The following is a 22971-nucleotide window of genomic DNA, read 5'->3' as shown; positions in this document are numbered from 1 at the left end:
TATAAGGGCACTTACAGATTTTACAGATGTATAATAGGTTTAATTGGGAATAAAACTGTATTGTAGTGTATAGTTAAGTTCCTTTTTTGTTTGAAGTTAAATACCCCTAAATTGTTGACTTCAGCACAATTTTGCATGCACATTGGAGAAAAGATTAAAAAGTAGGCTTTAATTTTTTTATAAAACTTAGATTCAATTTGTTCGCTGTGAATCTCACCATTTGTCACAGCTGAAAGAAATTTGATATATACTTCACTAATTCTATTAACCATTTCCTCAAACTATATTGATTTGGAACTTTCAAAACAACTGTATTGACTGTAGTGGAGTTGCATTGCAACTAAGACAGAATGATTTTATGATATCCCTTTGGATTTCACCATCAGTAAGTAGAAATTGTTGTACACTATAGTACTATAGTATGGCACCAAAATGGAAGATATACATAAAAGTAAAGCTTAAAAGTACATGGATTAAAACTACTGAAAAACTAAGTTGACTCTTACTCCACTTTTCAATTGATCATCTTTTAGAAACTAAATTTTAAAGAGTTCCTAAATGTTTTCATCTTCACTTGCATAACTCACTCTCTGGATGTAGTGGATGTAGTAGTTACAAGAGTTGTAATTACACAAATATATTTTCCAAATGGTATATGCATATTTGCTATATGAAATTGAAAAAAAGTGGTAGCTTTTCAAAGCTCATACATTTTCTTTATTTCTCGGTGGGAGGAAAGATGACTAATTATCAACAGCAAGGCATGATATGAGCTAAACAGTTATCACCTCTGTGGTTAGTGTTTATGTTGCATAATAAGAATTTCCTTGGATTCAGATTAGATTATAATAAAAGTAACATATTATTAAAATTTTAGTAATAATTTTGACTCATTCTTGTAGAGTTAACCATTGACAACATGGTATCTTAAGAGAAAATGGAAGTTAGTATTGACCTTTATTCTCTTTCTTCTTGTATCTAAAACTATCAATTTACTTTATCTGCGTGCTCAGTATAGCAGATTATAAAGCATCATTCTCTGGTCTGTCGAAAAGGTGAGAACACCACAGAATAATAAAGCTCATCCATCCTAGTTGTGTTTCAACCTTCTGCATCTGCTTAATTTAGAGGAATTATCCATTCAGAGCTTTCTGTGAAGCTTTATGCAGAAATCAGTTTTCTGCTGGAAAGTGTTTTCACAGCCAGACTGTTTCATAAGAATTTTCATGAGAATATTTTTGATACTGTTATCTGGAAATACTGAAATACTGCATTTCGATTTTATTGTTCTATTTCACTGTTAGAAGTTTTTCCTGTGAGTCAGAAAGATGAAGATGAAACACTCTGTTTGTTTTATACTAAAAAAAGATTTTGCCTCTGTTGAATTAAACATTTTGATAACATTAAAGTATTTTGGTATTTTTCATTTTGTGCAGAGTCTGATGTTTGATGTTGGGCTTCCAGTTCAGAATAAAATGAAGTTTGAGAACCTCAGAAGTTGATGCATGGTAGAAACTTTGGTGTTTAATGAGTTCTGCAGTTGTTCACAAAGTATCCTTTTGAGGATCATCAACTAGCACCTTGGACTGGGGAAACTCAGAGGATAACAGAGAAGGAAGGGGCTATATTGAGCAGCTGTGGAATGTTGGTTGTTAGAAAGTCTTCATTATCCATTTAAATTATCACATCAGAAATCTGATTGTAGGAGAGAGACTTTTCCAGTGTATTTAAATTGCACTTACTATAAGATATTTGCATGCTAAAATTCTTGAACGAGCTCTGAAACTCCAAACTGCAGGGTAGCTTTACCTTTGCCAGATCTATCTACCTTTGCCTTCTATGATGTGCTTGGCTTCTTAGGTATTGTCTCCACCAAGATTAGAGTATAACAAGTTAAGCAGCATTCAAGTACTATTTTTGTGTATATTTTTGCTTGATATGCAGCAAGTTAACAGTGGGTGCTTCATCTTAAAGAACTGTGCACAGATCTGTAATTTTCCTCTATTTTCTCAGTGCACATTTGTTCTTTGTAAAAGAACTTGTCTATCTTTGTTAGCTGACTTGCTAAAAAGAAGAAAATGTCAACTTAGAAATACATCTCTTATAAGCCAAGTTATATGATGATTCTAAACACAGAATGAGGAAAAAGAACTGAAACTTAAAGATGTGTTAGTTATGATGAAATCTTGTAACTTTGTTTTCCTGGGTGATCCTGATTTCTAGATGCATACCATCAGAGGGGAGACTCATTACTATTATTAAAATATCAAAATCGAAGTTGTAGTGTTGAATCTATAAATGTTTTTTAATATATGCACCTAAATTAATAATCAGTTTATTCTAAAATCATCTCAGTAGCGTATGAATAGATGAGTAATGCCTCCTGTTTATTTCCTGGGAAACTACAACAGATACAAAGAACGCAGAAGCACTGTTTGATAAAGCAAATTCGCAACTAGAAAATACTGTTTTTCAGCATAGCCACCACCATTAGCTATGCAGTTTTTGCCAGCAATGAATATGAGCCTGCATTCTGTGCTCAGAAAAATCTACACTAACAGTGGTGACCTCCTGTGGACACTGCAGATATGAACCACCCATTGCCTCACTGGTGTCACATCCACTGCTTGATCTTCATGAACATTCAGCAAGCATTGATGAATTTCAATGGGTGCCATTTTTTCCACATGGCGGAATTCAATTATACACCTGTGCTTCATATGTACTTGCATGTCAGATGTCATTTTGTCAGACTGCCCTTCTGCTGCAGTTTGTCACACTGCAACAAAATGTAATGGAATATTGGTGGGAAGGTTCTGCCTTTATTACCATACCACCATCTGCGTTTGATGTTGTGGGTTAACAAAATAAAATAGGAGGCATTACTTTCGGAGCAGGACTCATATATTGCAGCAGGTGTTTCTTAAAACCATGGAATTTGTATGTTCCCAAAATAAAGGTGACTCTTTACATAGTCAATAACAGATGAAAGCTAGTGAATTTAAGCTGAACAAAGACTTCTGACTCTTCCTGATTGGTTTGAATTGCTGCTGTGTTTGTGTGTTTTGTGACAAACTAACCATCTCTAGGTGGTGTGTTTCACTAGTTGTTAGTGTTTGGGACTTTATAGGAATCTCATACATTTCATTAAGAACTGCAGAGTTCTGTGTGAGGGAGGGCACAGCCTCACGTGGTAGTACGTGCTGGGCACCACCCAGCTGGAAGGCAGCATGGTAGGAAAGGACGTCAAGCTGAAGATAAGCCAGCAAAGTGCCTTTGATGCAAAGGAGGCTAATTATTAAGAGTAGTTTTATCACTAGGTTGAGTGAGAGGATCCTTCTCCTCGTATCCTCTGAGCTGAGATCACAACTGGAAGACTGGAGTCCAGTTCTGGACTCCTCAGTACAAAAGAGACGTGGACATACTGGATTGAATCCAATGAAGGTACTGGATTCCTATTTGTATTATGTTTTGTTGTTGTTTTTTTTTAACTGATCCTGCTTTGTTTTCCCAAGGTAAAAATATGCGATCCATTTCTGAATCTGTAAGCAATGATTAGGGAAAAAATGACCACCAACAATTTTAGATAAAATATGTGCAGGTCTCTGTACCTGAAGAGGTAGACCAACATATAAAAAAATTACCATGTATGTATGGAAGGTGGGAAAAAGGGGAGCTGGTTTAGAGATGTCTGTAAATGCTTTTGTGCATGTTTCATTAAAAGGTTCTTACTCTTGAGAGTGTAAACAGCAAAGACTCAACAGGTGCTAAAAGTAGTATTGACGTCACTGCATACTGCTAGGCAACCATATGAACTTATTTTTTTTCCTCTGCATTTTGTGAATAAGAAAAAAAAAGAAACAGAGCTACAGCCTCATCCTCACAAAGAGCTTCTATACTCATGAGATTAAGTTGTAAAAGACACATTCTGTGTTCACAGTAGGGCACCATCCCTTCTCAGCTGTTTCATCTAAATGAAATAAAACAGGAAAATGTTCACTAAAATAATATGAATAGAATCCATGCACCAGGACATACAGTTGTCTATTATACCAATACTTACAGGTAAATCCTTTCAATGCACTTTACTGTTCTTTCAATCCCCTGAATCCACAGCACATTATGGGTAACTATTATCTTTACTATAGAGGTAAATATCCCTCCTTAAAAGCAAACATTTACACCACAGACTAATGGTCGAACATCGTTCAGAAAATTTGTTGATTTTTTTTTTCTTCCTCTGCTTGATAATAGGTGACTGAAAATGGCTCTCTCCTACTCTCTCACATGAACTTCCAATTACTCTCTGGAAGCCAATGGATTAATATATCAAATGGTAGTTATGGACATAATGAATGTGAAGGGAAGGATGGGAGAAGCCAGGTGGTTTTTGCAATGGTCGTTATTTTGTTCAGACACTAAGAAACATTCCTAAACTGGAGCCTTTCATGGTGGCTTCATACTTGCTCTCAGAAGCTGATATTGCTGGAAAAGAAAATGTTTTGCTTCTAAGAGACATTTGTTTACATGTTACCAAGTTACTTGTAAAAGTAGAAAAACTGCTTTTCAATTCATGTAAAAATATCGAAGAGCTGGTAATAGATAGAGAGCTATGATTAATATCTTAGAAATGCTACTGTGAATGTCCCCAAGAAAACTCATAAGAGCAGGAATGAACATAGTGAACTAAAATGTAGAGGGATTTATTTTCTGTAAGTCAGTTTGCTAAGTTTACTGTGATTTGAGGGAGCACAGGTTTTTGAAAAAGGTTGGCCTATATGAGCATTCACCATGCTTCAATTTTCAAATTTAGATGAAATACTGTACTTGTTAGGGATGGTATGATTAAGGATATCTTAAACTCAAGAACTGTTGATAGTGTATTAAAATGATAGTTCATGTTTATTTAAATTTTTGATAAATATACACTGACAGATAAATCATGTTAGAGAATTTTGGTTGTCAGTACACATTACATTTCTTTAGGAATTATCTTGAAGAGATAATACATTTTGCCTTCATTGTAATAGAACAGCTGAAGTGCATGTGTAGAGAACTACTCTGAAAAGAACCAAGAGATTTATATTGCTTTGAGAAAAGAGCCAGTCATATTTACTTCAGACGTGCAATTATTGATATTGAGAATGAATTAATTCATAGTGCCTAAAAAAAGATGAAAGGCTGCAAATGAATTTAGTGGAAGTATCAATATCAGATTCACTTCTAACAGTTCATTCTGTGCTGTGTGATGTAAATGATTTTTACTACACCAGGCACTTGAACATAATAAAGTCTTGAAACAATTCCATATTTTGGTAAAAGCTGAATGGGATTAGATTTTCAGCCAGACAAATGGTCCAAATGATAGGTACTTGCAATTGTAGTTCACTAATTTTTCTTTTTGAAAATGTAGCTGTGCAGCAGATATTTGATATGTAAACTCTGCGACACAACAGTATTAAAACAGCCATGGATCTAGAGGAAGCAGCACAAAACCATCCAATACAGTTTAATCAAAAACAGAAATTCATTTGAACTTCCTATAGTCTATTGAATGTTAAAATATTTCATATTTCAAGTAGAAAAAAAGGAGCCGTGAGCAAAATTTTACAGGGAATTGGAACTTGATGATCCTTGATGTCCCCTCCAACTCAAGCCATTCTGTGATTTTTTGATGTTTCTGGTGTGACACTTGAGGATTGGGATTAAGTATGAATCTAAGTTTGAATCCTTCTGCTCAGTTTCAGCAAACTTTCTCATATCTTATACTATGTACTTATTGCTATTACCTGATAAACAGCTGGTCTTCGCTGGATGTCATGAAACAGTGGGACCTATGTGTTAAAAAAGCACTGGAAAAAAAAAAAAAAAAGATGACTACTTTGGCAAAACAAAGTATTTTAATCCCAAAATTTTGTAGCAGTTCATCATTAAATTTGTGTTTTGGGACTCTTTGTTATAGCTGATGCCCACACACTGAGTGCTATCTCTGAATGCAAGTATTCTATGTGGTCACTCTACCATAGCTTCTTTTTTATCATGAATGAAATTATGCAATGTAAATATTTCTGGACCTGTGAGAATGAGCTAAAGAGCAAATTTTTAAGTTCTTTATAAGTTCTCCAGCTTGTATCAGGAGTTGCTGTTTAGCATCACTTTATGCTGTTGTAATTAGCATCATTATCTCTCCTCGAAGGATGTATTTTATTCAGCATATCTACGTAAAACAACTTGGTTAATTCAGTAAATATATGATTATCAAAAAGGTTTTTTTCAGCATCAGTTTTCTTTCTTAAGCATAGAGTAAGAGCATGAGTCACTGAAAGAGTGTTTTGAAATAGCAGTAACAAAAAAGCCCATTTCCAGACCAGCTGTATAAGTGAACTGTTGTGTGGGAGCTCTTGAAGGAATCACACTGATATTATTGCTGGGCAAATGTCAAGACAGTAAGTTGCCCTGTCTCCACCAGCTTTCTTCCTGCAGTCAGAATCGCAAGACAAATGATGTATCGCTTATGTACGTACTTTCCACTACCCCTGAATGAGAACTTCAGGATTTTCCTCTGTGGATGTGAAGTGCCTAGTAAAAATTACATTGCTGCCTCACTTCCTTCCATTGCCATCTGTGTGTGGGTGTCTTTTGGGGCAGTATGGCAAGAATTAGAAGAACCATTTCAGATGGAAAATACGGTATTTCTTAGACATTTGTAAGTGAAAATATGAAAAAATACAGAATTGTTTGAAGCAGTGGTGTACTGAAGATTTTTACAGTGTCTTTTTGTTGGACCTGAAAATGGTTTTTAACCACTATTTTTAAACTGCTAACATAAAAACAAGAAAGTAAAACTGCTTATTTTGTCAGGTATCTCAATCTCAGGCTGCTTTTACTGCATTTTAGAGATTATTAATGTGCAACTTGAAGACTGTTACTGATGTGTATATGAAAGGAAGAAAATATTTGACTAATGATAACATGCATTTCAGGAAAAACTGAGAGGTCAGAAGCTGCAGTTTGTTATGACATCACTGCAGAAAGTTAATAAGGTTGCTTTGGATAGTGCTACTTCAATTTTTATTTTTTTTTTTACCAGTTGTATTTCTTTTCAAGACTTTATAATTGTGAAATCTGCAAAAGCAGCATAAATAATATCTCCATCTGGTTATGTGTTGGGGTTTTTTTTGTTCTTAAAAAATTCCAAAATTAAAAAAAAAAAAAAAATTATATATTTAAGCAAGTAGAAGTTAAAGTAATTGAGAGTTAAAAACTGCAAATAGTAAAATTAGATTTCTTTATCTTTATGCAATGAGCACCAACAATTTTTGAGAAGAAATATAAAATATGTGGAAATTTAATTTAGAGTGGTTGCCCCCATCTGCATTCACTGCCCAAAATGATGGTATCAATTCGTCTGCTCAAACAAACCCACTCCACCCCAACACCAGGTCTGCTCTGCAGCAGTAGAGCTCTGGGCTCTCACTCTAGTGTATCTCTCATGTGGTGCTCACTATAAAAAGCATAAATTTATTATTTTACTTCCCCGTAGAAAGAAAGCAATTCAAATGACTAAAGTAATAAGTATATTTAGAAATTTCAGCTACTGCTGAATTAGTAGAAAGAAGAAAGAATTTAAATGTGCAGGGGAAAGCAAACCCAACCCAACCCTGTGGCTTCGTGATGCTTTCCTTTGTGGAGACCTCTGTCATAAAACTAGCAATAAAATATTCTTATTTTAGTTTGAAACTTGGTTGCTAAGAAAGAAGACTTAGGAGGTGATCGATGTAATGTTAGGGTATCTCTTTACAGTGAACTCCAAAAATTTGTGCTTATTGATTTACCTATTTTCTGTAAAAAGTTGTCTTCAAGACACAGTGAAACATTTAACAAACTTAAAAGTAAAGCTAGATTAACCATTTACAGTAAACAGCGCTTTTCTTTCTTCAAAAATGTCTTATTCAGATGTAAAACATAGATATTAGCTGAATATTTAGAGTGAGAGTTCAAGCTAAGAACAGTGCCATTACTGTACCCCTTTTACATGTTATTTCAGGAATTGAAGGGGAACCTTACCATTTCCTTCTCTACATCTGAATGCTTTCCTTGGCAGGGGGCTTATATACTGGTGCATGCTGTAGTGCTCCATCTGCTGTAGTGCACCTAGATGCTGTTCTTTCCATTAAAGATCAGGAAAGAAGGGACTCTAAGTGCTCCACTCCCTCCATGAGTATTCTTCCCAGTAAGACGGTAAATTGCATCTGTTTTCTCCTGTTATCTTCAAAACTATTTAACACAAAAGTGTTACAGCTCCAGTAAAGCAATTAAAATAAATATAATTAAAATAAATAAAATAAAGCAATTAAAATTACAGTAATGCCTGAGGACTGAGATGGAGACATTTGAGTTAATAAGCCTGGAGCTGCGTGTATCTGAGCAGATTTGGGTGAAGATTGTATTTCAGGAAATATCAGAAGCAGCAGGCAGTAGGAGAAAAAAAAGTTTGTACTCCTGGCTGGTGTCTGGGCCCTTACCTGCACATGGGGTGCATGTGGTTAGAGAGAGATGGACAGAGGTTTCATTACAGTTTCGTTGCCTGTTGAGTTGTGCAGCGCACAGTCATGTACGGAAGAGTGCTAGACGGTTGCACATGGTGCTGGGAGGATTCCACAGGAAGACTGATGCAAACCAGAGGGTAGGTTTTAGCTTGAGAGTTCCCAAACATAATGGGGGAAGGGCAATATGATGGGTTTCTGAATTCTCATCTTTTTCTTTCTTAGTATTACCCAAATGTCTTTATGTGTGTTTGAAAGTTTCCTCTCTCAGAACTGGTTGACAGGAGAATACGGATAGGTTGCAGTGATGAGAAAACTTTAAGTCCCTTAGCTTTTAATCTCTTATCATTATTCAAGATTTTTACATGCAGGAAATCAAGTAAGTCTCATTGATAATCCTCCTGGGCTCCTCCTGGTTGATTGGAGTGTACGTCAGGTATTTTAGAATTAAGGCTTTTTCTTTTTTCTGTTTGGTGATGAAGATTTCTCAAAAATAGATTTCTTCAAGGTGACCTTACAGCGTTCAGACTTTTACTTACATTTTCTAATTCTTTTTTTTTCACAGTTAGTTTTTACATAGAAGAAATTGTACATTTCTGCTGCCAAAAGAATGTGCAAAATAGTCTTTCCATTATCTCTGTCATCTGAACACTGATATTTCTTGGGAGTCAAACAAGATCATGTTGCTTTACAACGTATTGAAAGAAAGCATAAAAATTCCTTTACTGTCAAAATCTGTTCCGGGTTTTCAGAGCACAGTTTTTCTAAACAGCATCGTTCTTGTCTTGCAAATGTTTAGCATGAAGCAGGAATCTTCAGGAAGATGCTAATCGTTAGTGCTTATTATAACAGCTTTGAGATTACAGAGGTCCCATCTGTGGTTACTGGTATGTTGCCAATTAAGCACAGCCACATTCATCTATAAAACAGCCACTTGTGGCGGTTGAAGAGATCTGACTAGAGGATGTCTTTTGAGAAACTTTAGAGGCAAATGTTGGTGGAACAACGCTGCAGTTCCTTTTGCTTGGAGAAAGCATGGTCCTGTTGGTATTTGTGGTTTAGAAGAAAGGGTGGGCACAGAGGCACAGCCCTGATTAGACTAGTTGCTCTTTTTGTGTTTATCGAACAGAATTTCTGTTCTGAAGCTTGGACATGGCGCAGGATATAACTGCAGAATTCACATTACCGGAATTTTTGATCAGCACTAGTAGTGTTTTTGTGTAGATATGGGAGCTAGGAGAGATTTTTCACATCTTATATATTAGCTCTTTTGAATTAGCTGATTAGTTCTTTTGCAATATGAAAGTAAATGGATTTTCCTCTTTGAAGCAGAGATTCAGTAACTGAACAATATCAAGAGATGTATTATTCTTCACATGGTTATGCTAGCCAGAAGAGCATATCTTTCTGTCATTTTTGGCTTGAGTGTTTTTGAGAATTGTTTGGAGCTTGAAATGAAATCATCTGATTCAAAGCAATAAGATGATTCATTTGAGACTATTTCTGCAAATTCCTTAGTCAATATACACTAGAAAAGAAAAAAAAGAGAGAGAGAGAGAGAAAAATCCTCATAGCTTATTATATTGTTTTTAATCCAGAAAACTCTATTTTGTGTGTGTCTGTGTGCTGCAGTAGATATCATTAGAATAGTTTGTATTTTCAGTACAGTTAAGAGTATTATTAAAATATGATTTTTAAATCTACAACTACAAGCTTCCTTGAGGAGTAAAGGGACTACAGCAGATGTGTGGGACAACTTCAACTGTAATAAGTCAAAAGAGTAAGTTTATGCATTTGTTTTCATCAGTAATTTAAAAGAGAAAGTGGCAGAAATAGATGTGTGAAAGTTGAGATGCAAATTTCATTAATTAAACAGCTCTTTGATCAGTGATGTCTTTCTTCTATAAGCCAGCATATTTAAATAGTAAAGGTCAGTATGTTAAATATGTAAATGTAATCAGCAATGTATTCAAATTATTACAAATTCAGCTCTCTTGCCACTTATGTTAGACCATGATACTGGTTTAAGTCTATGAATTTGTCTTCCAATAAAAGGAATAGAATTTTCCAATAAAGGAAAAGAGAAAATAAAGGCTGTTAAATAAAAATTAAAGGTAGAAAGCATTTAAATTAATACAAAGAATTACAGTCAGTCATTTCTCTTCTCTCTCTCTCTTTTTTTCTTTTTTTTTTCCCCAATAATTGGAACACTTTTTACCAGCTGACATCACTCTAGGAACAAGGCAATGAAAAAATCCTTGAATTCATTTTTTTTTATTAGACTGAAATCCAGCTTAGCACTGACTGGAGCTGTAATTTAACATGAAATAACTCATTATTTCTTCAGGCACCACTGCAAACCTTAGAGAGGAGTCCCGACACCCTTTATTGTTTACTTTTCTATCCATAGCCCTACCAAGTGACTGATGTGAACCTTTTTGCTTACCAGTAATTCACATAAGGAAAAAATAATCTGAAAATAAACCAATATGGATGCAAGTATGGAAAAAATATATTTAGAATGTTAAGTGTATCAAAAGAGTTGGCAGTGAGAGTTGGCAGCCATTGCTTATTTTCTCTCAACCCTTCTGCCATAAAATATGTATGGTACTTGATTTCTTTTAGATGTATGCATGCAGAATTGATACACAAACTATGCTTCTCAGAAAGAAAGAAAGAAACTGTAAAATATTTATGGTGAAATAATTCAATGGTAACCTGTGCTTTGATTTGTGACCATGAAAACTTGTAGAATGCAGATCATCTCCCATTCATCAGACACTTTCTCACAGAGTCCAATTCCATCAAAGAGCAATTTATGTGAGTGGGTAAAGAGCAAAGAAGTGCGAGTGCTGAGAAACTGATCTACATCCAGTTTCTGTTTCCAGTTTCTGAATAAATGGTGAGGACTACATTTGCACATGATTTTTTTTTCAGTCATGATCAAGGATTTTGAAGTGTGTGCCAACAACTAAATTTATTTTCGTGTAGTATTTCTCCCACTGTGACAAAGCAACAATGTTGAAGAAAGAAACCAAAATTGCACGACCCTGGTCTTTTGACAAAAACAGTAAGCCAATAGAAAGGCAGTGATCTTACCTTATTAATTAGTAACAATCACATTGTCATAAATTTAGAAACTGATGCTTTGTGTGTAATGTTTATTAAACTTTCCCTACGGTAAGTTGGTCTCCAGGTTCCTGCAACTTGGTGTGAAGCCCTTCAGCAAACGCAGCTGCTGGACAAGCCCAGCCTCCTGGCTCTTACAGTACAGACGAAACTCTGCAATGATTAGCTTACCCTTGAGAGTTCAGATGACAAAAGCCTTCATGAAGATACAGTATTTGCTGGGCTGTCAGCAGCAAAATCCTTTCTTTTGGTATCAGGAATGCAGAAAACTTCCCAAACTTCCCATATACTTCATTATATGTAAATACTCTGAAGACTACAAGTGAAAAAAATGAATAGAATTTAGTCACAATACCTAGATGTTAGCAGTAATATATATTTGCATTATCAAACCTCTCTTCTTGTGAAATGATAGATCACTGTAGCTCAGTTAAGCTCCTCAGTGACCTCATGGCTTGTGATTCCGGTGCACTTTATTAGAATTTCAATGTTCCTCACATAAATGCATTTTGAATCTTTGAAATAATAGAACTTTTTAATATTAATTTGATTTTGCAGATCTAGTTACACCTTTTTCTTGTCAGATCAGAGGTTACATGGCTCATTGCATCCCTGCATAGCAAAAAACAAATCTATAATTCCCGTTAATTTTGTTGGAGTTTAGAATCAGCACCTTTTTTTAAATGTATTCTGTAGAGGCTTGTTTAAATTAAAGGTTCTGTTCTTGAAAGATAACTTAAGCATTCGCCCTGGCGAATCCTTAAGATGTCGTGACAGCTTCAGTAACTGCTATTTTCAGACTGCTTCATTTAAAATTAATCACCAGTTGGCATATCAGCAGATATTCTATGTATTTTTGCTGCTTTCTTTTAAAAGGTGGAAAGTCTTTCATATTTGTGGACTTGGATAAGATCTTGTGAATTTTATTTCCTTGATCTGATGAGCTGCAAACATTTTCTAATGTTTTCTGAGGATTTTCCCCTGATAATGTTCAGTTGTATTTGGTGCAGGAATTTGCACGAGAAGTGAGGGTTGTTGGATTTCAAAATTGAAATGGTGATTGGTCTGTAAGGTCTCTTATACATTAGAAATCTAAAAGCAAGCTTCCCCTTTTGCTGCCTCCCAGAAGTGAGACATGGAGAGCTGGGGAATTTCAGTTGGGAATCTCCTTAGAAAATGTTATTACAGAGTACTTGTTATTGTACATTACCAGTGACTGCCACCTTAATCAACTGACAAAAACTGAATATCTTTGTGATGTAACATTTTTTTTTTTTCCATCTTTTGGATTTAAATCAAATGTAGCATTTACAGTCTGAATTTCAAACTACTTTACTTTCTCTTCTAAGTAGAGAATTGTAATTCCTCCTACTGAACTGCTTTTCCTTCTAGTTAAAAAGATTTGTTTTAGGTAATGCCAAATTATAAAAAGGAAATATCTTAAAAAGCTCAAAGTTTTTAGACGTTTTATCATTGGACAACATCATCAGGCATTCCAAGTACTCTCTTTCAACTTAGGAAAGCAAAAGTCTTGTTTTATTTCCTTCTTGGGAGGCTCATTTACCAAGATAATGCTTCTTTGCAATTTCTGTCCTCATCACTTTGATAGATCCTTGGTGATGAGAAGGACTCAGGATTTAAGGTTGAAGATGTGTTATCATGTAAGAATTAGCTCTTGCTTAGAATTTACGAAATCTGTAACCTTTTTCATCCTAATTCTTGGGTGTTTTCTTTAGGTACGAAGTACAGTGTATGAAAATTGACATGAATTTACTGGTCACCCGATTTTCAAATCTGGGACTCTAGTGAAATACCGTTTTTGCTCAAAACATTTACCTGTTTTGCTGCTTTGTCCTTTTCTTGAGATAAGAAATTACAGTACTGCCCTCACTTTCAGAAACAAATTTGCATGATTAGTAAACTCTAGAAAAGGGGGCAGATGTGAGTGAATGAAATCACATTACTGATTAGACACTTAAAATAACAGCTAAAAACACTCAGCTATTAAAGGTGGCATTTTTATTATTCTTTTTAGAACTACAGTTGCCCACAAGATCTCCCAAAGGAATATAGACTGATAAATTTCTCACTTGTGGTGTGATAAACTACTTGCAACTTTGCTTCACTTGAATGCCCTGGACAATACAGAGAATATAAATGTAAATATTTACTGGCTTGACCTTTTGTCATCAAAGTCATGCAGTTCAAATCATGGCAATGTTCAAATGTGATAGCTGACTGAAACTGCTGTTCCGGCTTTTGGTACTTGGGAAATGACTTCATTACAAAATAATATATAGTAGTAGTGATCTTTCAGAAACAGATATTATAATTGTCAATCCTATTTCCCACTGTTATTTAGAAGACAGTGTAACATATGGAGGTGAAATTTCTGATGTGTAGATCACATACACAAATACAATGCCAGGAGCTGAAGACTAAGATTTGCAATATGTCACTGTAGGAAAGTGTTCGGAAGAGGTAAAGAGAAATGAAGCATTTTAAGTTGAGATCAAAAGTGGAAAATTTCTTCCCATAGGGTACCTGAGGAATTTGAAGGAAACAAAAGTTTAAAAAAATTCTATGTTTTTTTTTCTAATGACTTTTTCCTCTGACCTTTGAAGGTTTAGGGAAATATTTAGGGCTGATTATTTCTCTGTTTAGCTGATGGAAATAGGCTTGGAACTGTGTCACTGAAATCTATGAAGTTTCCTCTTACACTGAGCTAAAATACATCCTCCAACATCAGCCTCATAAACTTCATATGAATAAAGATAGGAATGGTATTTATAAACATACACAAAAATATAATATTTTGAGGTAGGAATATCCATCTGAAACATTTTGTTTATGTCCAACACTAAGAGCATGTAAAGGTAGACTGCTTCACTTAATGTAAATGTGTAAACGTGTAATTTTTTAATTAAGTGTAAATACTATGAGAAATTTTGCCACTGAAGTTTAATCTATCCAAATTTACATGTAATAAAGTACTGAAAATATTTCTCTGGAGACAGTTGTAAAATCTCCACAGTTTTCACTGCTGTATAATCAATTTAGTAATGTGTATGCACACAAAAACTTATATTAAAATCAGCTAGGCTTTCTAAAATACATGATAAATCTGTTCATTAAATATAATAAAATAGAAGCAACAAAATTTTATTTTCTGCAATTAAGAGAGTAAAAATAGATTTTCTTTCTTCTCTGAATTGGTTTATTAGTTCCTTGTATGCCTTGTCTTACAAAGATAAAAGAAAATTATGCACTCTTAGAAGTGCAGGAAGAAATCTGAGTCTTGAGAGTGATGGGGAAATCTGCAGATTCTAATATTTTATATTATTGCCTATTTGTGAGATTTTATTATTTTGACTTTTTCACATTGACATATGTTGATTTTGATTATCTTTTCACTTTTCAGAGTTTTGTTTTTGTTTTTTTTTTTTTTAAATGAAGTTATTATGTTTGCTTAGAAATGGATAAGGAAACTTAAAAATTGGACATGTCTCTCCTTTAGATTGCTTATCTGAAATGGAGACATGCTGCAATGCAGAGAACATGCACATCACCCCCAACTGTCTAGACTATATTTTCCCCTTAGGCCAGTTTTTGTTTTTAAGGTTGCTTAAATCATGAATGTCTTTTTTTGTCTGCCAAACTGCTTCATAATCTATTTTGGAATTTAGTATGTTCAGAGTGGTGAAGTCCAACTGCAGCTTGCAGTCTGAAAAATGAGACATCCTTCAGCGTGGCTTGGTACGAAAAGTGTGAAGTGTGATAGGAAGTGCACGTCCAAGAGAGAGTTAGAAAGCAGGAGGTAGAGTTGGAAGAATACTCGTAAAACACAAGGAGTCTGGTGTCAGAATTGTTAAGAGGACAGCAATAACGTATGGCCTTAAGATAAGTGAAAGAAACACAGTACAAAGAAATGGATAGGCAGCAAATGCAGGGATAAAGAAGTATGGAGTCTGGAGTTGTAAGGAAAGGGCTTCAACACTGCAGAAGAATAACTTCTATCAAGAGCTAGAGATAAAAAGTCAGAAGGCTAAGCTGAACACAATAGAGGTCCTTAAGTGAGCTCATAATGGTACGTATTAGTACCAAGGAGGCCTTTTATCAGAGATGGCCTGCAGCATACAGTGTCATATATTCCAAAATCATCTGTATTGCACCTGTAAAAAATCATTATTCCAAAATCATCTGTATCTGTATTTATTTTTCCTAGGCTTCATTTGCAACCTAATTTGGAATTAGGAAAGTAGGGAAACTATCATTCTGACTTCTGAAAGAGTGGTTTTAATGCAAATTTTGCAATAATATCTATTTAAACTGTAGGCTATCATCTGACATTTCTGTGTTTTATGAGTCTTGACCTAAGGAAAGGAGGGAGTAGTATGTTTCTTTGGCCAAAGCTGTGGAGAAACTAAAAAGAAAAGAAAAGAAAAAAGTAATATAGTTGTCTGAGTGCAAAAGATAGATATTTCTTTTACATGTAGAATAAAACTAATAGATCTAGGGAATAGAAGAATAGGAAGAGAAAACTTATTAATCTAAAAATATCTATTTCTTTGTTCCTAGGTTCAGACATTGTTCAGTGGTTGACAAAGAACTTATCTATAGAAGATCCAGGTAATTAATTTTTTTTTAATATTAGAATATATATTTTATACATATTAGAAAATTCTAGATTACCTTTTTAAAGGATTGCATTCTGTTTGTCTTCTGTTGCAATGCGGGGACTGTGTTTCATCAGTGTAATTTCTGCAGAAAAAAAAGACATCATCAAGCTTCAGAAAATTTTGCTAAGAATCTGATGATTTTGGCTATACATTTTGCTGGAGCACATACTGGGAAGCAAGAGGATGTCCAAGAAAATGAGTGCTTTAATTAGTAGAAAATTAATTTTCGTTCTACTCTGTTAGGAATTGACTCATAGTTGTACTGAATAGTTTCATAAACACATGATGTTTTCTTAACAGAATTTTGAATAGATCAATGAATAAATAAAATTAATAAAATGTGCTCTAGTGTTGCTAGGAAGAACTACGTTTGCATTTTTAAATTTAGATTCCTTTATAGTATCTTAAACTAAGAGTGAACTGCAAATAGTATCAGTGCTCAATGAACAGTCTTGGAATGTGGAAGTAAAGCTTTGGTTCCAAGTGTGCCACACGTTTCTTATATGGCCAGGTTCTAGCTCAGTCTTTGTGCATGTCTGATATTTATTTCCAGAAATGAATGTTTTCTAGTAGAAAATGTTGAATGTCTGAAATAAAATTCTATGGAACTCCTGTTATATTTTCTTCAGGGGAAAGATAATCTTCTATCTTTAGAGCGTAATCACAAAAATTCCAATTTTTCCTGTTCCTTTTTCAGACTTTTGGGAGTGTAATTTCTATCTTTATTTGTTTAAACATGTTATCTGACATATTAGAAATGAAGTTTAATCGTTGTGGAATTCAAGGAAAGAGTAAAATCACTGTGTTTAAAATTATAAATTGTAGGTGCATAAACTGTAGGTTTAAGCTGTAGATGCATAATTCAATATCTCCAAACATGCAATTCACAAATTATCTAAATTATTACATCAAGGAGATTGCTAATTGCTGCCAGATTAGTATTACTTCCTACAGAGTGTTATATATTTTCTTCCTGAAGACAACGTGGAGGTCACTAGATACACAGCTGTGATATTGTGTTTTTCAGCTGTCAACTAAAAAACACGTACCTCTCTATTCTCATCAGAGTTTGAAAAATCGCAATTGATACAGAAGCTCAACCTTTATTTGTCAAACCAGAACTGAAGTCCTATGATAGCTGTCATTCAGATTATCTGGTTGTTGTGAAACTTTACAATAGAAGAAACCTTAAACTCGATGGGAAACATGGTTTCCTGTGTTAATACCCAATTAAAATTAAACAAACACACGTGCGACTTGCATATATAACCATTTTAATGTAATTTTATCTGAGCTGTATTATGTCCCCTTGGATTGCATGAGTGGAAACACTGTCCACAATAACAAAAATGTCCTATTCATGTTGGTTCTAGTCCAGGGACTGGACAGCCAAAATACAGTGTTCTGGAGCTGTCTGGCTGCAAATCTTTGGAAGGCAAGCCACCACAAATGTTGACTTGTGATAGCACTCAGAATTGCAGATAACAGTGAACCTCACAGATAGCAAGCAAGAGCTGTCCACAGGGCAAAGCTTCTGATAAAATTCTGGTTTGTAAAATCTTCGAAGATTTTTGACTTTTTGTTCCAGTTCTAGACAAAACTGTCCAGGATTTCCTGTGCAAAAGCCCTAACCTTCTGAGGGCTGTTGTCAGCATAATTTGGATTTCCATTATCTTCTGTCTACTTTTCACCAATATGCCAGGGTTTTACTATGGCTCTCTTTTAAAATTACTCCTTAAAGTCATGTTACCAAGCTGTTGTGCAGTTTTCTGATGCAGAAATAAATAAGCCTTGTGTTTGCACTGAAAGTTATACTCTCCAACTAATTCTCATATCAGCAACATAATGTAGACCCTGGTTCACATACTTTAAGAGTATATTCTGTAATCTCTGGAAAAAATTAACAACTATTTATAATCCCTCCATGTCAGTATGAACTACTCACATGAGCAAGGCATGCAAATTCTCAAACACATAGGCAGATTCTTCTTAGTAAATCAAAGAACTAATTAGAAGTGCTGCCTTTTTCTTTGTTTTGCACAGAGCATGTAAATACTGTAACATTAAATGGGAAGAAATCTGCTTTTTGGAAACTGGGAGAACAAAAGAGAGGAGGAGATCTAGCAACATTTCCTTTCACTGTGATAATCAATGTAAAGCTAGTATCTGGAAACAGTAATTTCAACCCAAAAAAATGTTACAAGTGTAAATTGCCAGTAAAAACAAAACAAAACAAAAACAAAACAAAACAAACAAACAAACAAAAACCCACCAAAACAAAAAAGCACATTTTTCCATAGTTGAAAAACAGTGTGTTGAAGATTTGTAAGATTTTGGCTTGCTACATTAAATCTCTGTCAAGAAAATAAACTAAGGATGATGGGTGGATTCTGCTAAATTATACCAGATTTGAAGTTATTTCAGTGGAGTAGAACAGAGCTTGTGCCCAGAATAGCTGTGTACAGTGTACAGTTGCTATTATATTGTTTACTTTTCAGTATGTACTTTAAAAAAATGTTTGTGTTTCAGCCTAAAAATTATCTGTAAAATTTTAAGGAATGGAAATTATCTAAGTTATTTTTAATGTGAAGCTTAGCTCAGTCATAAAAATAAGCCTGACCTCAACCTGAAAAGAAGCAATTAACTGAGTTTATAGAATTGTAATGGCATGTGGTTTGGCACTTAGACATATGTTTGTTGAATTGGCCATTACAGGGTAAGTGCTGACTCTTCACTGCTGGTGCCAATTAATCTCAATGAAGAAAATCTATTCCATTTTTCTACATTATATTTTTCTCTTTTTAAGTAACAATTAGTTCTGTGAAATGTACCAGGCTGACCACACTGGAGATTGAAATCCTTCCAGTCCAAAAATATAACAATTAGGGTTAGTGAACTGTTTTAAAGATGTCTGCTGAAATTTCCCAGTCTCTCTGTACTTGGCTATGTACTTGGTTCTTACATGCAATCAGTATCAGTTTTTGGTTTAGCGAAGAATAATTAGTGTTTTCATAAAGACAGGTATGTTAAAATACACACTGAAATGTGTGTGAAACACACATGCATACACACTGAAATGAGTGTGAAACACTCATTTCATTCTTCCCATAGTCCATGAAGTATTTCCATATAGGTGCTCACAAAGAGTCTGTAGGAGTTGATAATAGTTAAGCCATGACCTTCTTTCTCCATAGTACCTTTACTTAAAAGTGTTGCACAGTTAATTTATTGGTATCTGCTAAGCCAATGGAAATTATTTGGCTGAAGGCAGATCATTTTTGGGTAGTTGCTGCAGTAGAGTTGCAGTATCAGTGGCCATGTAAACTGTGATCACTAACCCAGTACAAGAAAAAGGAACAATTTGGTAGGACAACATCTATTTGTTTCTTTTGCTTTTCCTTCTATTGTTTTGTATTTAAATCTCTCTCCAGCAGTAGCTGTGTTAATAATATCTTTGATAATGCACTCTGCTTGCTGTAAGAGTTAGCAGAAAGTATTAGGGTTTTTATTTGAGTGTATTTTATTTGATTGTATTTGAGTGTAGCTGGAAACCTACTTCTTCCCCTTTCTTGCATGCATGTGCAGGAAGGCAGCAGCAAAGAGCAACAAGTCATTGTAACCTGGGACACAGCACCAGCCAGCTGCAGGCAGAGGAGTGTTTCCGTTTCCAGAGCTTGCTAAAGAAGAAAATAGCCTGTTAGGAAAAAAAGAACGGAGTGGAGAGATCATACTTTTGTTTGCAGTTTTTGCATTAATCAAAACGCTGGTCATAAAACAAGTGTGAATTTGATCTGAGTTTGTCAGGTCCTGTAGCATTTAAATTAAATAATATCTGTAATTTTAGATGAACAGAAAGAAGGCAGGGAATAGAAAATGTCAACATTTACAGGCAGTGTTTTGTACCAATTGTATTAATGTTGTGATGAAACTGTATAGGCCAGTTTTTCTTTAGGTTCGTGTAACATTTAGTAGTCTGTGATAGTCAATGGGCTACTAGCCAATCCTTAGGATTCAGAGCTGAAATGGTAAAAGTTTGTTTGCAGCAGTGATTGTATTTCTCCAAAGCCCTAGGAAAGACCTTACAAATGGTGAACAAGGATGTATTGACAGTAATTTAATTGCCATTGGAGAAGTCAGACTTAAAGGATACCATTTCTTTCATGCTTTTCCACTAAAGGTTCTTCCATTTTGGTATAGCATGTTACCCTGTGTAGAGTGCAACTCTCAGGAGCACACAGAGCAGCAGAAGTAACTCAGAATGAGCTTTCCCTCCTCTTATGTGCCAGGAAGAATTTAAAAATTGAAGTTAATAATAATAATCATAAACAGCATTTTATTTGTAATTCAAAAGGTAATATGAGCATTATTTCACTGAGGTTTTTCAGAGTCCTCGTGAGCAAGGAGTAAGAAAGAGGTACTGAATAGAATACAAAGTACTTTGAGTAGAAAAGTGAGTTTAAAGAAGATAGTCTGATAAAAGGCTAATGCTAAAACTATTACTAGATACTGAAAAATCAGTAAGCATTAATTTCAAGTAATTTCACTGAAAAGCGCTTCAGATTCTCTGTTGTACCAATTTAAGGAATCTATTTTATCCTTTCTGTCACAGAAAAAATTAGTCCATAAGAAATCTAAATTACTCGATTGAAATCTTTTTCCATCAAATTACCTCCAAAGTACACAGCTTCATCAAAAAGTGTTATGATGAAGCTATTATTTTATTATATGTAAAACTATATGTTGAAAACTGGTGCTGAGTTCTTCCAAAAGTTTATCTTTCAATTCTTTTAGAATTGAAAAATAAATCAGGCATTTTTTGTTGTTCCATGGTTTTCAACTGAAAATGTTTCATGTACTTCTAGAAGAAGTGGCGGACTTAAACTGGGTATCTCCTTGTGGGTACTGTGTGCATCACTTGATGTCATCATTCAGCATATTGAGCCAGTATCTCAGAGTAAGAAAATACATTGCTAGCCAATATTAATTTCTTGCTGACACATCAGATTATAGAATAACTAGCTTTGGATACCAAATGGTACTAATTTAAATGTTACGTGTTCTCCATCTTGTCTGCTTGTTTTGTAACTGCACATTACTAGCTGCCACTTTTTGCTTATTTAGCATGGTCAGAACCTGCTGTATTACTATTGCTGTTAAAAACAATGAAACGTATTGATCAACTTAGTTAAAGTCAAAAATACAACTGAAGAGTCATAAGAAAGGTATGTCCTTGTAAGAAGAATTCTGGTGCCTCTTAGAAATAAAGCTTATTCATTAATGAATTTAACAGTAATAATATTCCTAATAAAATATTTGATTCTATTTTTACTGAAGCTACTAAGATTTTTTTGTGATTTTTTTTCCTGTTTTTCATTTTCCTTTTGAACCTTTGGGATCATACCAAGTTTTAAAGGTTTAAGAGGTAGAATATTTAGTGAATCCCAATTCGTGCTGGCATATTTAATTAAAAGTAGCTAAATAATTGTCTAGAGACTTCATTAGTTTTCTGTTTCCTTGTTTCCCGGAGAACTCTGTTGTGTGGCAATGGAAAGCACAAGTAGGTGGAAGTGAGATTATATATCTGAACAACTTAATTAAATAAAAGTAGTTGAAGTTCTGTTTCATCTTGCCAGCAGCTGCTGCAACAATTTATAACCGAGTGAACAAAAATATTTTGATATTTCTTTATTTTATGACTTTTATATCTTTTATATCTTTTTTTTAATATCTGTCATTTGATGACTGAATGGTTAATGTAAGGCATTTTCTTGATTTTATTAGTTGTTCTTAAGCGGATTTTCAATTTTATCATGGCACATTTAGAGAAATGCAGCTGTTCACATAAGAGCAAAGTGAAGGTTCAAGGTTAAGTGAACTGCTGGGCACTCTCTTTTACTAAGCAAAAGACACTGCTTCCTATGTCAGCATTAATGGAAAAATATTCCTTTCTCTCTCTTGTTTTTCAGTATTCTCTTCTCTTATTTTCTTCATTTTCTGTCTTTTACATTTTCATCTCCATGGTTTGTCCCCTAGTTCTACCAGTGTGTCTTCTGGTTCTTGTCTGCTAAGACCTGTTGGTTATTATTCACATTTTCTTCTTCATTTACATATTCTTTAATTTCAGTGGTTGCATTTGGTCACATTCTCAAATTTCACATAGGAAAACAGACAAATTGAAGCTGAATAATCAAGAGTTTAACTGTTCCATGTCCACTCTGATTTTGTAGCTGAAATCTCATTTGTCTTTGGAATATTGGTATCCACAAAGTAAAAATTTCAGTTCCCTCTAAAGCTGTAACTCAATATAGTTAAATAGAGCCCAACCATGAAATATCCTATTTATCTCAGCTATATATATAGAAATTATAACAAGTAATTTACATTTGTTTTTGAAAGATTGCTTCTTAATGTCTAATTTAAGGAAATTCTTTTGTAGACGAACTGGAAAACTTGACCTTTTAAATAGCTTTAAAACTTGTGGGGAAGCTTATGAGGAACTATGAATTGTGACATTTTTGCATATTGCAATTGTGGAATTATTTACATCTTCAAATGTAATCACTAGCATAACAAATAACAAAGCAAAATAAAATGAAAAACTGCTTTGTCATAGTAAC

At 34.3% G+C, this 22971-nt stretch overlaps 1 protein-coding gene across 3 annotated transcripts in view; it reads left to right on the top strand.

The window, feature by feature from the left end:
• The window catches only part of RGS7 (regulator of G protein signaling 7), a 254108-nt gene that overhangs the window by 138559 nt on the left and 92578 nt on the right, over positions 1-22971 (top strand). For all 3 annotated transcript variants that reach the window (XM_048937766.1, XM_048937765.1, XM_048937767.1), the window contains one exon: positions 16254-16304. In XM_048937766.1, the coding sequence (XP_048793723.1) occupies positions 16254-16304 (51 nt within the window). The remainder of the gene's footprint in view (positions 1-16253; positions 16305-22971) is intronic.

The sequence above is a fragment of the Lagopus muta genome, chromosome 2 (genome assembly GCF_023343835.1).
Source record: "Lagopus muta isolate bLagMut1 chromosome 2, bLagMut1 primary, whole genome shotgun sequence".
NCBI lineage: Eukaryota > Metazoa > Chordata > Aves > Galliformes > Phasianidae > Lagopus > Lagopus muta.
This window is presented reverse-complemented; position numbering and strand designations above follow the sequence as displayed.